Source organism: Myxocyprinus asiaticus, chromosome 31 (genome assembly GCF_019703515.2).
Source record: "Myxocyprinus asiaticus isolate MX2 ecotype Aquarium Trade chromosome 31, UBuf_Myxa_2, whole genome shotgun sequence".
Classification (NCBI taxonomy): Eukaryota; Metazoa; Chordata; class Actinopteri; order Cypriniformes; family Catostomidae; genus Myxocyprinus; species Myxocyprinus asiaticus.
The window spans coordinates 35,683,185-35,701,332 of NC_059374.1; the positions used below are offsets into that span (position 1 = coordinate 35,683,185).

The following is an 18,148-nucleotide window of genomic DNA, read 5'->3' on the forward strand; positions in this document are numbered from 1 at the left end:
TGTGAGTCCTGGCAGCAGTGAAGCACCACCCCCACCTGTCAATCAACCGATGCGCTAAAACGAGAGTTTAAATTTGCCAGTTACGAGCGGCTTTAAAAGGAAATAACAGTCCGATCGGAAAAATGTAAAAAGCAGATACATACACAAATCACGAGATCTTCACGGATCTTCATAAGTGTGTCTGATATCCACACGGATGTCAAGCACGAACACCTGAAGCTCCTTTAATACAGGTAATCCACTAAAATAAAAGATAATTCTGCTCAAAATGTTGCGTTTGTGCTCAATTCAATTTTAACCACATCTGGGAGAAACAGCGCGCCATTTTTTTTGTGATTTTTGTCATTACTTTGTTGCGCTTTATCATGCAGTAACACACTTGCATAATGACTGATGTATGTCGTCATGTCCCCTCTAAATCTGAACACAAGTGGTCACAGGAGACGCATTTAAATGACCAGGTGTAAACATCCATGTGTCTCACCTGACCACATGTGATTGGATCAACCAAGATGCATCATAATACCAGCTGGAAACGAGGTCTACTATGTAATAAAATCTTTGTTCTATGTGATTTTAGTGTGATAAAATGTATTATTGGGCATACCGACATTGCCAATGCAACAAAGTTGTAATACTGGATTTACCTTTACAATGATAAGGTTAGCAAGCAATTTTATTACACTAAAATCATTTTAACAAGAATAATGTTTACGTCTTGTGGCTATAAATTTAAAACAATGTATATTTATAATGTTTATGGACTGGCCCCATTCATTTCCATTGTAAGTGCGCCTTGTTGTAACCTCAATTTTTGGATCTTTTTTTATTAAATAAACGATCAATATTCTGCCACAAATGCAGTCGATTGAGCTTAAATTGCATAATACCCAGACACATTTTAAAAAAGCATTCTGTTTTATGCCGTTTCACTTCGTCCAGCTTTTTTTATTCCATGAACACATCTAATATGCCCCTTAAAAATATCATTATACGTTTTCTTAAAAGTGATAGGGTGGGTGGCCCGGGTAGCTCAGCGTGTATTGACGATGACGAGTCGTGAGTTCGAATCCAGGGCATGCTGAGTGACTCCAGCCAGGTCTCCTAAGCAACCAAATTGGCCCGGTTGCTAGGGAGAGTAGGGTCACATGGGATAACTTCCTCGTGGTCACGATTAGGGGTTCTCACTCTCAGTGGGGCGCGTGGCAAGTTGTGCGTGGATCGCGGAGAGAAGTATGAGCCTCCACATCGCTGGGATTCTCTGCGGTGTCGTGCACAGCGAGCCACGTGATAAGATGCGCGGATTGACTGTCTCAGAAGCGGAGGGAACTGAAACTTCTCCTCCACCACCCAGGTTGAGGTAACCACGCCACCATGAGGACCTACTAAGTAGTGGGAATTGGGCATTCCAAATTGGGAGAAAAGGGGAATAAAAATAAGTGATACGGTGAACTATTCCTTTAAGACCGACTATTCGCTTTGTCCATCCCCAACTGAAATGAACGTACGCACCCTTTCCTGACCCATATACCTGGATCCACACATGGACAGTATCTGAACAGTGAGAATATCTAGTGCCATCCAGGAACACAGCCTGCTATATTAAAGCTATTAATGGAACGTTACAGTTCCATTTTCGCCTTGCAGGTCCATCCAGACATTGTGATCTCTTTTAAACAGACCGCTGTGTCCCTTCCAAGAGACCATATCATTCCAGATACCAGTGCCTGACAATGCACAACACTCTGTTTTCAATCATCCATCTATCTGCCTAGCCATTCAGTCAGTTCAAATGGCTGTCAAGCAGAGACAGAATACCAGCACACATCATTCTCATATAACTAACCCGTGGCTCACGTCCCACCCGTTTGATGCAAAGTCTCATAGTGGGAGCTGGAACACTCTGATACCTGGCCAAACTCACCACATCCTTCTGTTCCGACCCTCACCCTAAATAGTCAGCAGCACATTAGCAGTGTGAAGTACTCTGTGTGAAATTGCTGACAAATTTCGGACGACTTTGAAGAACAAAAGGGGACATGGGAGTTCGTGTGGTTTTATCTTTGGCAGATGAAGCACAAATCAAAACTCTGATGTGGAAATGATACAATAACCACATAGAAAACAACCGTAATGATAGAAAGTTAGCATGAATGATCATTTGTTTAATTAATCATATGAATAAACTAGATTTCATTTCATATATTTGACTACATACAGCGTGATCATATGCAAGTGTACATAACAATAAAAGCATGATATACTCACATTGTTACTCCAACTGCAAAGTTTAGTGTTCTTACAAAAGGTCCTAAAAATGTCAATTTTTTTATTTATTCTCCTTTTGTCAAATACCTAAATTTAAAGGGATAGTTCAACCAAAAACGCAAATTCTGTCATCATTTACTCACCGTCATGTCATTCAAAACCACTATGACTTTCATCCGTGAAACACAAAAGGAGAAATTCTTAAGAAATGTTGTTTACTTACTGCAAGAGTGCGAGTAGGCCTAAACTATATCCAATTTTCAATTTTTGGAGAAAAATCTCTTAAGTATGTCTGTTAAAAGTAATACTTTACAATTAGGTTCCATTTGTGAACATAAGTTAACATCATTAGTTAACATGAACTAACAATGAACAACACTTTCACAGCATTTATTAATCTTTTTTAAATGTTAATTTCAACATATAGTAAAACATTTTTAAAATCAAAAGTTGCATATGTTAACATTAGTTAATGTACTATGAACTAACATATACAGTTGAAGTCAGAAGTTTATGTACACGTAGGTTGATACGTCAATAAAACTAATTTAACCCCTCCACAGATTTAATTTTAGCAAACTATAATTTTGACAAGTCGTTTAGGACATCTACTTTGTACACGAGTAATTTTTCCAACAATTATTTACAGACAGATTGTTTCACTTTTAATTGACTATCACAATTCCAGTGGGTCAGAAGTTAACTGTGCCTTTAAGCAGCTTGCTGTCAAGCCTTTAGACAATTAGCCTCTGATAGGAGGTGTACTGAATTGGAGGAGTACCTGTGGATGTATTTTAAGGCCTACCTTCAAACTCAGTGCCTCTTTGCTTGACATCATGGGAAAATCAAAAGAAAACAGCCAAGACCTCAGAAAAAAAATTGTGGGCCTCCACAAGTCTGGTTCATCCTTGGGAGAAATTTCCAAATGCCTGAAGGTACCACTTTAATCTATACCAACAAAAGTACACAAGTAGAAACACCATGGGACCACGCACCCATTATACCGCTCAGGAAGGAGACAGATTCTGTCTCCTAGAGATGAACGTAGTTTGGTGCGAAAAGTGCAAATCAATCTCAGAACAACAGCAAAGGACCTTGTGAAGATGCTGGAGGAAACAGGTAGACAAGTACCTATATCCACAGTATAACGAGTCTTATATCGACATAACCTGAAAGGCTGCTCAGCAAGGAAGAAGCCCCTGCTCCAAAACCGCCATAAAAAAGACAGACTACAGTTTGCAAGTGCACATGGGGACAAAGATCTTACTTTTTGGAGAAATGTCCTCTGGTCTAATGAAACAAAAATTTAACTGTTTGACCATAACGACCATTGTTATGTTTGGAGGAAAAAGGGTGAGGCTTGCAAGCCGAAGAACACCATCCCAACTGTGAAGCATGAGGGTGGCAGCATCATGTTGTGGGGGTGCTTTGCTGCAGGAGGGACTGGTGCACTTCACAAAATAGATGGCATCATGAAGAAAAATTGTGGATATATTGAAGCAAAATCTCAAGACATCAGCCAGGACTTTAAAGCTTGGTTGCAAATAGGTCTTCCAAATGGACAATGACCCCAAGCATACCTCCAAAGTAACAAAGTCAAGGTACTGGAGTGGCCATAACAAAGCCCTGACCTCAATCCGATAGAAAATTTGTGGGCAGAACTGAAAAAGCGTGTGCGAGCAAGGAGGCCTCCAAACCTGACTCAGTTACACCAGTTCTGTCTGGGGGAATGGGCCAAAATTCCAGCAACTTATTGTGAGAAGCTTGTGGAAGGCTACCCAAAACTTTTGACCCAAGTTAAACTATTTAAAGGCAATGCTACCAAATACTAACAAATTGACCCACTAGGAATTGTAAACTTCTGACCCACTAGGAATGTGATGAAAGAAATAAAAGCTGAAATAAATCATTCTCTCTATTATTCTGACATTTCACATTCTTAAAATAGTGATCCTAACTGACCTAAGACAGGGAAAGTTTTCTAAGATTAAATGTCAGGAATTGTGAAAAACTGAGTTTACATGTATTTGGCTAAAGTGTATGTAAACTTCTGACTTCAACTGTACTAACAATGAACAACTGTATTATTACTGAATTAACTAGAATCAGCAAAGATTAATAAATGCTGTAAGAAATATACTGTTCATTATTAGTTCATGATACCTAATGCCTTAACTAATGTTAACTTATTGTACCTTATTTTAAAAGTGTTACCCTGTTACCTATCAACGCAAAAATACATAAGTATATCATGTAGCTAACGATTTCTAATAATGGCTGTTGAAGGTTTTTTCCCCCCCCACATTCAATGATTTCAGAGCTGATTTCAGTATCTAGATATGAGAAACTAGATAGGATTAGAATAGAATTAAATGTATCAAATGTTACAAATAAAGAACAAAAATTCACATTTTAGGGGCACATTTCACATTACTTGGATAATTTAGCTTTTCTGATGCCATTTTTTAGCTAATTTTGCCCATTAGTTTTGACCCTGGTCCAAAAAACTAAATTGTATAATGTATACATGTGTTTTTTAGGGCTGAAATGAACAGGTTATCCTAAAAGGTACAGGTCAACATTTACTCATGTTGTTTCAAACCCATACTACTTTCTTTCATTGATCACAAAAGGAGTTGTTTAAGAGAATGTTTATACTTAGTCACCATTCACTTTCATTCTATGGAAATAAAATGCAATGAAAGTAAATAGTGACTGAAGCGGTCATTCTGCCTAACATCATCTCTAGTATTCCAGGAAAGAAAGATAGGGTTTGGAACAACAATTTTCATTTTTGTGTGAACTATCCCTTTAAAACATTTTAGAGGAAGTAAAAGTCCAATGCTGTATAGGGATACAGATGTGAGGTTGCTTTCACGTAAAAAACACTGATTGGAGAGAACATTTCTGGTTTCTCTTATACTTGACCTTGATCAGTTAATCCCTTAAACCCTCCTTATTCCCCTCTCTTTCTCCTTCTGTGTGCCCCTGCCTACCTCTCTCTTTACTTCCACTCCATCCCTCCACATCTTTGCCTGTCTCCACTTTAACAAGCGGCTCTGTAAAACAGGCACAAAGGTTGCTGTTACATTCCAACCCTGGAGCCACACACATACACACACACACACACACACACACACACACACACACTTTCCCCATTTACATGCATTCCAATGATCCCATCAAAGTACAGAGCACTCGACCTGCCAGCTTCTCATCCAACTGACCACCTTGACAGTGATCTGTCGATTAGCTACTTTTAATTATCCTGTTTTTTTCTCTGCCTTTGCTGTTTCAATTAGTGATGCCAATTTACAGACATTTCCATAACGTCATTCTGTTTACATTAACAATCAATTAACTGATTAAATCACTATCATTAAAGGCATAGTAAAAATGAAAACTAAAAATGTTAGGTGGAATATTAAGGATTGACAGCCTTAGTCCCCATTTTTACTTTCATTGTCTGGTAATGAATGCAATTAAAAAAGGGAATGGTGACTGAGGATGTCAAAATGAAAACACAAAAGGAGATGTTAGGCAGAATGTTAGGGACTGACAGCCTCAGTCACCATTAAAATGTGCTATATGTAATCTTTTTACTGTATTAAATCATAAAATGACCATAATATGTCATTAGAGAATTAGGAAACATGCTAAGCTGAAATACTGGCTTCTCCGATACCAATGCTACAGCCAGTATATTCTACTTTGAAGTTTCCATTCCAGGCCGGAATTTCTGTTTATGTTTTGGCCTGTGTGATCCCGCCCACTCACCAATAGTATTTAAACACTGCCGGGTTGCCAGATTTGAACAAGTTTGCAGGCAAACAACACTGTGTGCTGCTGCTATGGAAGCCAGAAAACGAACTGGATCAGAAATAACAGATTCCACCAGACCTAAAAAGCCTCGCCATCTGTCTAAAATCACCATGACCAGAGGCGTAGTAAAACAAGGATAAATATTGGAGATGACTTTGGAAGATGGAGACAGCTTAAAGCCCAGAAATCCTTTAAAACGGATGCTGAGTTGGCTAATTCTGGGAACCCGCATGAGCTTCGATTCTGGGGCGGGGCAGACAACTCTCCAATATTTTGACTGCAGTACCTATTTCAAACGCTTGTTGTCAATCTTACATATAGCATCTTTAACTTTCATTGTGTGTTAGAAAGTCGCAATGAAATGGAATGATGAACAAGGATGTCAAAATGAAAACAAAAGGAAATATTAGGTAGAAGGTTCAGGACTTACTGCAATGAAAGTGAATGGTGACTGAAAATGGTGACTTCTTTTTTGGGTGAACAACCCCTTTAACAAATCAAATTATAGACAACAATTAATCAATTGTCCACAATTAATTAATAAATTACACCCCTAGTTTCAACTCTGAAACAATTCCCTGATTTCATCCTGCACTGATGCTTAGCTTCTACCCTGAATACCCATGATCCCACGGTGATCTGATTCCTAGTGCCCCACTCCTAACTGCTCATGCTCCCTCACAACGCTTTGCACTTCAAATTTCTTACAAAGGATGCAAGAAAGGGAGGGAAAGACAGCAAAAAAGAAAACGTGGTTGAAACGGAGCAAGAGGGAGAGAGAGAAAGAGGGTAACGGGGACAAGAAGCCACTCTGCAGGGTGACCCCATCACGGTGGCCTGAGGTGGGCAGGGCTTCTAATCGTCTCATGCTGACCAAACCCACTGAAGAACTCTGTCACCCCGCCCCACCTCTCTACTGCCCAATGGTAATGCGGCTCTTTGAAGCCCCCGGCGTCTCAGCCTGTGGCCCGTTAATCTGCTGTGACACGGGAAAAAAGCGCTGCGGCAACATCGTTACCATAGAGATGGGTGGCATTGGCGATGAGAAACACAGAAGTATGCCATGAGCAGAACATGTGCCAGAGGAGGCAGATGAAATTGGGAACTGGAGATTTAGAGGGACATTCTGTCAAAACTAACTAGATCATGCACAATAAATGCATCAAAAATAAAAATACAAGCCAAAATCATCATCACATAAATGAGGCGTTTCTGTTTTCCTGCCATACATGACCACAGTATTGTATTTATTGCAGCTTTGTATGACTTTCTTCCATGGAACACAAAAGGAGATAGTTAGGCAGAATGTTGGCCTCAGTCACCATTCACTTCCATTATATGGAAAAAAAAAAGATGTAATGAAAGTGAATGGTAACTGAGGCTAACATTCAGTCTAAAATCTCATTTTGTGTTCCATGTAAGAATGAAAGTCATATTGGTTAAGAACAACATGAAGATGCGTAAATGACAGAATTTTCATTTTTGGTTTAAAGGTGCAATATGTAATATATTTGCTATAAAGCATAAAATGATCATATGTTATCAGAGATTTAGGAAACATGCTAAGTTGAAATACTGTCTTCTCCGAAAACAATGCTACAGCCAATATATTCTACTTTGAAATGTCCGTTCAGGGCCGGAATTTCCGTTTTTGTTTTGGCCTGTGTGATCCGCCCACTGCCCATTTCCCAATAGTATTTCGACACCCCGGGTTGCCAGATTTGAAACAGGTTACCGGGCAAAAACAGTGCGCTGCAGCCATGGAAGCCAGCAATACATCTACCTAACACTGACAGAGTTATAAAAAATCCACATGAGCTGGTTTATAATTTGCAAACAATAAAAACCATTGCAAACGTATACATTAGCTGATCAACTTGCAGTGTAAGGCTCGTCGCTTGCCATTGTCAGTTTGCTCATTCCTGTTGCGTGTCCTCAATCTGGCAACCCGCATGATTTTAGAGTCTGGGGAGGAGGGGGCGGGGGGAGACAACGCTCTCCAATATTTAGAATTTAGACTGCAGTTCCCATTTTAAATGCTTAATGTCAATGTTACATATTGCTCCTTTAACTATACCTTAAATGCAGCTCTTTTCTCCAGAGGAAAATTGGAGGTTTTTCTAAGGCACACACACAGGGTGTCCAGTGTCAAAAAACATTGGTTACGCAACACTAAAGCCCCTGTGCTTGTCCCCCACCCTCCCCAAATGTCTCAAGCCAAGCTCAAAACAGACACAAACACACACAGTGACCAATCCAAGTCAAGCAAGCACACGTATACAGATTCTCACAGCATCAACTCAACTGCTCCCTTTAAACACACTCCTTTTCAGTCACTGCATGACAACAGAAATCAGATAATGTCAATACAATAATTCTATACAAATCAATTACATGTATATAAATGTACTTTAAAAAAAATGTAGGCTAATTAATGGTATTTTGTCTGTTAATACCCAGTCTGGATTTTAATGCATTAACAGAATGTTCAGTATCACTTTATTTTTCAGCATACCACTAAATATTTTGATTACCGAACAAATTTTAAGGCATTGTTCAACCAAAAATGAAAATTCTCTCATCATTTACTCACTTTCATGCCTTTCCAGATGTGTATGACTTTCTTTCCTCTGCTGAACACAGAGTTTTTAGAAGAATATTTCAGCTCTGTAGGTCCATACAATGCAAGTGAATGGTGATCAGACCTTTGAAGCTCAAAAAAGCACATAAAACCACCATAAAAGTAACAGATCAATATTTCAATCATTTTTTGCTATAAATCTCCACTTTCACTTTCAGCATGTGAAAGTGGAGATTTATAGTAAAAAAAAAAAAAAAACTCAAATATTGATCTGTTTTTCACCCACACCTATCATATTGCTTCTGAAGACATAGATTTAACCACTGGAGTCTTATGGATTACTTTTATGCTGCCTTTATGTGCTTTTTGGGGCTTCAAAAGGTCTGATCACCATTCACTTGCACAATCCTACAGAGCTAAAACATTCTTCTAAAAATCTTCATTTGTGTTCTGCAGAACAAAGAAAGTCATACACATCTGGGTGAGTAAATAATGAGAATTTTACGGTGAACTATCCCTTTAAATGGATTAAATCAACAGTTCGACAAAGAGACAGTTGACCCCAGTTCATCATTTACTTAGCCTCAAATCTGTTATTCCAAGCCTGTATGACTTTCTTTCATGCAATACAAAAAGAGATGTTTAGCCTCAGTCACCATTCAATTTCACTGCATATTTGTTTTCCCATACACTGGAAGTGAATGGTGACTGAGGTTGTCAGTTCCTAACACTCAGCCTAACGCTGGATTCACACACTCTGTGAGCAACGCTCACAAAACAAAAACGCGCTGCTCACGCCCCACTCATGGAGGATGTGTGAGACCAGCGTAACATCTCCCTTTTTGGGTGAACTATTAAAACTGTGCGATAGCATGATCATCAACGGGGCAAGGAGTTCAGCTGATCTATAACAACCCTATATGCATTCCTTAGGATAGAGACAAGAAAGCATAAACGAAGGCCAAAGGGGTGGAAAACTCCACACTCACTGAAGGGGCACATAAATAAACTAAAACAACGATGATACAGAGTCAGCCAGGCATGACCGCCAGTTCCTTCGGCAAAGTAGTCAATGCACAGTAGTGGCAGCTCTTTTCACCCTGTTACAACTCTGCGGATTTCTCACAGCGCTTTATTCATATCAAAGATATCTCCGAAGGACTGACTTACACACTAAGTAAACTTCCATTCAAAAGGGCATCTGCACAAAGAAAGACTGCTTAGTTACTCTCAAATGCATATACATGTCCCCCCCCCCCACACACTTTTGTCGCATCGGGAACAAGTGTAGACACGGCAAGTCTTTCTGCCTCCATTCACAAATATGTCTATTTATCAGCCTGAAGAGGCCCAGTCATCAGGAGGGAATCTGAGTCCCCCTCAGCTCTCAGCTAAGATTTCAAACAGGGATTTTCCACCAGAGACTTAAACTTCATGGATAAATGGGGGCTGTTTTTAAAAAATAATCATATGATGTGCATATTACCTATTAAATGTTCTAGACAAGTATGATGATTAGACAGACAAAAGGAAATATTGGTAGCATGTAAACACACAATTCTAAACTGTCAGATGCTTTGTTAAAGGGGTAGTTCAACCAAAATAGCGATTCATCAAGAAGATTCATTCAGCCTAATTTTGTTCCAAATGTTAGAATCAATCACCACTGACTTTTATTATATGGAGAAAAAACAAATGCAATGAAAGTGAATGGTGACTGAGGCTAACCTTCTGCCAGACATCTCCTTTTGTGTTCCAAAGAGAAAAGAAAGTTAAAACAGGTTTAAAACAACATAAGGGTGAGTAAAGGAATACAGAATTTAAATTTTTGTGTGAACCAGCCCTTCAACCATTCTTAGACAGTTCAGGCAAAAATGAAAATTCTTTCATTATTTATTCACCCTAATATTGTTTTAAATCTGACTTTCCTCCATGGAACAAACAATGAGAAGTTAGGCAGTATGTTAGCCTCAGTCAACATTAATTGCATTTTATGGAAAAGTGGTGACTGAGGCTAAAATTCTGCCTAACATCTACTTTTGTGTTTCACCACGGAAAGAAAGTCAAACAAATTAAAACAACATGCGAGTGAGCAAAGAAATACAGAATTTTCATTTTTGGGTGAACTACCTCTTCAATCACTCTTCATTAGTCACACACTCAGTCACACATACAACACTTGGTCTTACCTTCTCTGTGTGTGAGATTCCCTCTGGTCTCATCTGATTTCTGGAAGTTTATACTGGCGTAGGCACTGAGCTCCTCTATACCTTCCACGGCTCCTTGTTCCACTGGCTGAGATTGGAACACATTCCAGTCTGGAACATGCTGCTCACCATTCTGTACTAGATCCAGATCTATGTAGTTCAGGCCGTTCTGGTCATGACTCAAAGTGGGAATTGGGTCAGAAGTGGTTTCCCTTTGTCCACTGGTTACTGTGAACACAGGAGAAGCGGCCGTAGTAGAGGCCTCATCAGGTCTTAACCAAACATTCTCGAAAGAGGCGGAACTGTGACGCTTGACATCACCTGACTGACAGGCCGCTGAAGTGTCAACCGACCCTCTAATTGTTGTGGACGCAAAAGTCTCCGAACTGTGTCGCCGCCTACCTTGTGGGTCAGCACGGATAACTTTAGCCCCTTGGTTCCGCCCAGACGTGGAGTTAACCCGTGTGAAGGCACAAAGCCCTGACAGAGGGCCGCTTAACGTTGAGATGTCATGATTGGGTGATACAGAACTGAGAGGGGCTTCAGCATCTGGCAAGGCTTCAGTCATGACCATCATTTGTTTATCAGGATAGCTAGTGCAGGATCCCAACTGCATGCTGATGTAGTCACGCTCACATATGCTCTCACATGGCAAAGGAGCGGAAGATACAGAGTTTGATGGAGTGATGATGGCATAGTCTGAACAGGATGTGGAAATCTCCATTTCTGGGCTCAGCCGCCTTGCCTGTGACCCCACCTGCATGTTCATGTACTCAGACGATGAAAGGTCTGACGGGGCCTCAGCGTCACTGCCAGTGAACACAGATGGGAAAAGTGATGCTAAACTCACTGAATACGCCTTGTCGTTGAACTCAATGTTGACATACTCCCCAGGACTATTGGTCTCTGGAGGGAAGGGACTCTCACGTGTTCGTGGTAGAGTACTTGCTTTGCTAGCATCCAGTGACAGCCGTGTTGGACGTGTCAGCCTACTGTTGCCCTCTGACCTTTTGGGTCTGACAGCAGACTGTTGCGAGTTGCCTTGACCACCCAGGCTGTCGCTGCTCGCTGAAGATGAGGAGGAATCTGCATAAGCCACACGACTGGAGCCCAGTGACATCCGAAGTGGGTTCTGATCCTGCTTTCTGTTGGCATGTTTGAAGGAGCAAGGCAATGAGAAGTAGCCATACATAGGCCTGGGATGATCCTCAACAGGGTTGAAGAAGCAGTCTGGTGGCGTATTGGTCGTGGAGCAACTAGCTGAGGACATGTTCATGTAGTCTCCACAAGATGACACTTTTCCTTCCATACACTCAATGGAGAGCTTGGGGTTGACACCATTAGTCCAGATCTTGCCATAGTTTGTTGTGCCATCTGGAGAACAGCTGCCACTTGGTGACATCATCATATAGCCATTGGAGTCAACATGCGAGTGCTGCCAGGGGTTGATAATTTGTTGTGGTTCAGACACACTTTTTGGACTCATGGGCATGTAGTCACCATTTTTCACTGTGGGGGTTGCAGGTGCAACACCTGGCAACATGGGCATGTAGCCATCATCTTTGTGCCCTGGCCCACAGTTTTCTTTAGCTCTTGACATTTCTAATCCTTCTTCTGGGTATGAATGTGTAGGCATGAATGAATTCTTGTACGTTGATGACGATGATGAAGCAGAGCGGCTTCTAGGATATGCAGGCATCATTACAGTATATTCATCCAACGATGCGGCAGAAGACTGCGATGGGGTCTTTTGGTGACATGGGGTTGGCGGCGATGCACCAGAAGAATGCGTTCGCTTCCTGAAACATTTCTCCAACTCAGGGTCCTCCAGTTTTGATGGAGTTCCTCTGGATTGGCTCCGCGATTGGCTCCCAATAAGTGAACCAGGCTTGGCCATGCAGATGTAATTATTTATCTCCTCTTCTCTGGCAGGTGGGGTGTGGCCAAGTGAGTCTGGCGTCACGCTGCGGAAGGAGCTTCTAAAGTCACAAGGACTAGATCCATATTCATCTGAGGAGATGAAACCACCATCACTGGGCGATCCAGATATAGAGGCGCTAGAGCGGCGTGGAAAAAGGCAGTCAGAAGTGGACCCGTGGCCGCTGGTGTTGCTGGAAGACAGGCTAACAGGACTGATAGCTGAGGGGGAGCACCGCGAGGTGGGTGTGGGTATAGATCTGCTGTGATTGAGTGGCGGGTGAAGCCTGGATCCACCCCTGTGCCGCTGTGATTGCGGCCGCACTGTGCTTGGGCTGCTAGGACAGCCATCCACAGATGCTGGCCTAGACATGGTGCCTTCCCCATCACTGGATGCTCTCACTCTGAATGAATGGCTATGTTTACCAGGCCTACCAGGAGAAGTGGCAGTCACACTCTCTGCCCGAGAGCGCCTGCCCAATCCAACTTGACTGGGGGGAGGATTGTTGTGATGATGCCTCCTGACAGGCACTGAGATGGGGTTTGAGCAGTTGGAAGATGACTGACTTTTGCTGCGGGGTCTGAACTCCTCACTCATGGCTTTCATGGCTTCTAATATAGTTTCATGCATGTTTTGAGCCACAACCGAGTCATCCACTTGCATCCAAAACTCCCCAGGCCCCGTCACTGCAGACCTTCCAACTTCCATATAAAAGAAATTTTCAGAGTGACCGCATCTCCTAATGTTCATTAATTGCAGCACCACTGCGGCTGCATCAGAATTGAGCTTCACAAAACTGATTGTTTTATTGGTCAGGCACAGTCTATAAACCCCAATCAAGTTCTTCGTTTGACCAAGACCCTTTGGTTTCAAAATAACCTGCCAGACTTCTTTGAAGGCAGGTCCCGGCGTGGCCTCGCCGTAATTATCCTCGCCAACACCATGGCCCGCGGAGCTTTCATGGACTTTCCCTCTGTTATGCAGCTCCACCAGGGCTTGGTACCACGACTCTTGCTCCAGCTCGCTGTCGGCGGCGATGGCAAAGTACTCGTCCTTGGTGTAAAGGGCAACGAGATGTTTGTTTTTAGAATCCGCTTTTTTATTGATATTAAAGCAGCTCTCAATCGCAATGGACCTTTTCGGCGCACCTGACTTGTGTCTCCATTTCTTCTCGTTTTCGTAGTACTCCAATCGGGATGGTCCGGAGGCGCTCGGTGCCCGCAACACAAAAAACCGTTTGTGCATGCTTTTGGGTTTCCTTAAATATCCCACCTTTTTCACGTCCGAAAAACATCCTTGCTCGGCGGTCGGGCTTGCCATGGTAGAAAAATAAAGATATTGCAGGCTTAAAAGTCAAAACGTCGGGCATGAATTCTTCACCGTTGAAGAAGAAAAATATAATGATTTGCACATTTCACTAAAAAAAACAAAACAAATATTTGTGTGCTTCGACAAGAGCTTCAATTAGCCCCTTAGCACAGTTCATCAATACCTCAGTACACTATGGTTTTTCAGCAGCATGTTACATTGTTACAACTAAGTTTAAATAATCCATCGGTTATCCCGAAAATGATATTGCAAGTACATAAAGCACCAAAAAATTACAAAAGTGTCCTTTTTAGTCATGACATTCAAAAGCACCATCAAAACAAGCACAGTCAGCAGCGAACGACCCCATTTACCCCTGAGATCAAACGTCCGTCTGCAAAAATCTTAAAAGTGCCATCAAAAAAAGCATGCGCGCAAATTATGCATCCAGCCGTTATTTACAACGGAAACGTACCAAGCCCCGTTTCAAACTCCAGATAAGTTCCTCCAAAAGTCACTGGATATTAGTTTTTAAGCGAAGCACAGACCAAAACGTGTGTTTGCATGAAGGAGTTCAGACTGGGGTTTTGCAGCCTAGCTTGTTAGAATACAGCCAAAGGACCCGCCCATGTTGCCACGGACCGCGTCGATTGGACAGAACGGATGTCAATCATGCTGAATAATTTGGGGGAGGGGACGGTAATAGATGTGTGATTCAAAAGTTTGATTTATAGGCTTCTCTTGTAAAGACGCTATGTAACTATGCACTGACGTTATTTATAAACACAGTTGTTGTAAAATAGAAGTGTTCATGTACTGTCCGTATAGAAATAGGCGATGTATTATGTACTGAGTAATACGATGAACAACATGAACTTACTATGTTATTACTTTGCAGAACTCCAAGAAATTGCACATTGTTATTATTATTACTACTATGGTGATTAGTTATAGCTAGTTACAGTTAATGTTTTTAACATGGACACTGGTCCATTAGAAATTCCGTTAGAAATATTGTAGACACCTTCACATCATTGTGGATCTCAAATTATCAAAACTGCAGACAACATTATTATTATTATTATTATTATTATTATTATTATTATTATTATTATTATTATTATTATATGTCCTTTCCATTTAGATGTTTGTAGGACTGATTCAACTGTTTTATGCTGTTTACATATACATTTAAATAAAGCATAGTCACTATATTACATATTTAATGGAACATGAGTAATAAAATTGTAAGGTTTATTATTTATTTATTTACTTTTTTCAACTTAAGGTTTTATATCCTTGCTAGTAGCCTACAGTTTCCTGTTTGGAGAGACTACTTTACTCCTCTCTGCATTCATTGAGTAATGCTGCCATCTTCTGTCAAAATTCAAGATTGAAGAAGCTTTATTGCCATTGCAAAAACAGTTTACATTTGCATACATTTTTTTATCACATAGAAAAAAAAAATTCTCTCATGTGAAGCAGACATACATGAGTAAAATACATTAATAAAAATAAACTTGGAATCCCCCCGCCCCATAAAGGTATTTGAGAGCTCACCAGCATTACATGTTATTCCGAATCACTTCATTAGAGATGGTCAACAGCCGCCATCCTCCCTTTTTCTCCATTTCACCTTTTACTGACAACAGATCACAGCGATTTCTTGCATGTCCTTACTTCCTTTTAAAAAGTCCACGTATCTAGCCAAAAACAAAATTGATTTTCTTATTAAAGTAACTTTGATTTACAAATTTTGTGGCAACCCATTCTCTCAGTCCTGCGTTGAAAAAATAAAATAAATCAGCTATATTGAAAATACCAAACAAATACACTTGAAATCAACTTAATTAATTTATGTTTGAGATGAGAACATAATTATATTGTGTAAAATCCAAGTGATATTCAACAGTCATCAAAAGGTGATATGATCACATTGCTATGAAATGTTCAAATGTGTTCACGCAGCGTGATATTTACTGCTTGCTCAATTAACGAAATTAATTAAAATGAGCTAATGCAACGCAGTTCTTTAGCATTTGGTCTCAACTTAATTTCATTGTGTACAATCCATCTATTTTCACTTAATCCAATTGTGTTGGACCTATGTGAATAATATTTGTTGCATCAATGTTCTTTTCAAATTGGGCAAGGGATTTCCAGTTCCCAGCATACTTTGCATGGGACTGGATTTGGAGAGTAAATTTGAAAATTAATTGTTATTGTAATGCATCTATGCACAATGAAATAGGAGATTTGATAGTGTTTCATGTTCTGTTATGCTGGGATTTAGAGGAGTTTCTGTCATGTTTAATTTTTTGGAGGTTACTATTGTGGAGAAGAGCTGAGCTAATTGTTAGGTTAAGGTTGGGTACATTACTACCGAAAATTCAGTATGTATTGCTTTTCACATGTATTCAGCAAATATTGAGGGAACATCATCAGTATAATGAATGATTGGGGATCTGTAAACTTTCAGCAGCACCATATTGACATACAGTACAAATATACAATATATATATATAGATATATATATCTATATATATATATATATATATAAACACACACACTGATGAGCCAAAACATTATGACCTAATATGCTGTTGGTCCTCTGCGTGCTGCCAAAACAGCGCAGCCCCGCCGAGGACACTACAAGACCCTTGAAGGTGTCCTGTGGTATCTGGCACCAAGACATTAGCAGCAGATCCTTCAAGTCCTGTAAGTTGCGAGGTGGAGCTGCTGTGGATCTGACTTGTTAGTTTAGCACATCCCACAGATGCTCAATCAGATTGAGATCTAGGGAATTTGGAGGTCAAGGCAACACTGCTTGAACTCTTCATCATATTCCTCAAATCATTCCCGAACAACGTGTGCAGTGTGGCAGGGCACATTATCCTGCTGGAAGAGGCCACTGCCATAAGGGAGTACCATTGCCATGAAGGGGTGTACCTGGTCTGCAACAATGTTTAGGCAGGTGGCACGTGTCAAATTGACACCCACATGATTGGCCGGACCCAGGGTTTCCCAGCAGAACATTGCCCAGAGCATCACACTTCCTCCACCGGCTTATCGTCTTTCCACAGTGCATCCTGGTGCCATCACTTTCCCGGGTACTGATTTCAATTTAAATTGTGTAATTGGTAATTACATTTTTTGGATTACATTTTTGTAGTAACCTACCCAGCACTGGCCATTCAAGAGCCAATATTCACATGTTACAATTCAGTCACTCATACATATAAAACAAAAGGATAAATTTTTTATTCAGAATCCAAGCAAAGAAAAACACAACACAAAGCAAAATAGAATGCTGGGTTTCTATAGGTTTCATGAAGCTAAATTTAAGACTTTAAAGTGCAACTGGAAATGTAACAAACTCAGTCAACTTAACTCAACTCAAACATATCATTATCATTTGCATTGTTATTCATAAGCATGCTTAAAGAGCATATATACCACGAGTTTGAATCCAGGGTGTGCTGAGTGACTCCAGCCAGGTCTCCTAAGCAAACAAATTGGCCCAGTTGCTAAGGAGGGTAGAGTCACATGGGGTAACCTCCTCGTGGTCGCGGTTAGTGGTTCTCGCTCTCAATTTGGCACGTGGTAAGTTGTGCATGGTTTAAGGAGAGTAGCATGAGCCTCCACATGCAGAGTCTCCGCAGTGTCATGCACAACCAGTCACGCGGATTGACGGTCTCAGAAGCTGAGGCAACTGAGATTTGTCCTCCTCCACCCGAATTGAGGTGAGTAACCGCACCACCACGAGGACCTACTAAGTAGTGGGAATTGGGCATTCCAACATTGGAAGAAAGGGGGATTAAAAAAATAAATAAATAAAAAAAGAGCATATATACAATATAAAGTATTGATGAATGTGTAGATAATATGAAGAAAGAAAAACTGTGATTACATTAAAATCAACTGTAATGGTAGACAGTCAAGAGCTGTATAATTTAACACAGGGACAGGTATTTTAGGGTTGCCTCTACTGTAAATTGTATTTTGTATTGCCTCTACTGATTGCCTCTACACAATCTTTACAAT

General features: G+C 40.6%; 1 protein-coding gene across 2 annotated transcripts in view; it reads right to left on the minus strand.

The window, feature by feature from the left end:
* LOC127422333 (insulin receptor substrate 1-B-like) overlaps positions 1-14,668 on the minus strand; it is a 30,117-nt gene extending 15,449 nt beyond the window's left edge. The window contains exons 1-2 of one of the 2 annotated variants that reach the window (XM_051665777.1): positions 10,861-14,668; positions 5,265-5,327 (exon numbers count right to left, since the gene is read on the minus strand). In XM_051665777.1, the coding sequence (XP_051521737.1) occupies positions 5,265-5,327; positions 10,861-14,116 (3,319 nt within the window). In that variant the 5' untranslated portion in view covers positions 14,117-14,668. The remainder of the gene's footprint in view (positions 1-5,264; positions 5,328-10,860) is intronic. The other variant, XM_051665778.1, reaches the window with a different exon arrangement.
* Between the last annotated feature and the right edge of the window lie 3,480 nt (positions 14,669-18,148).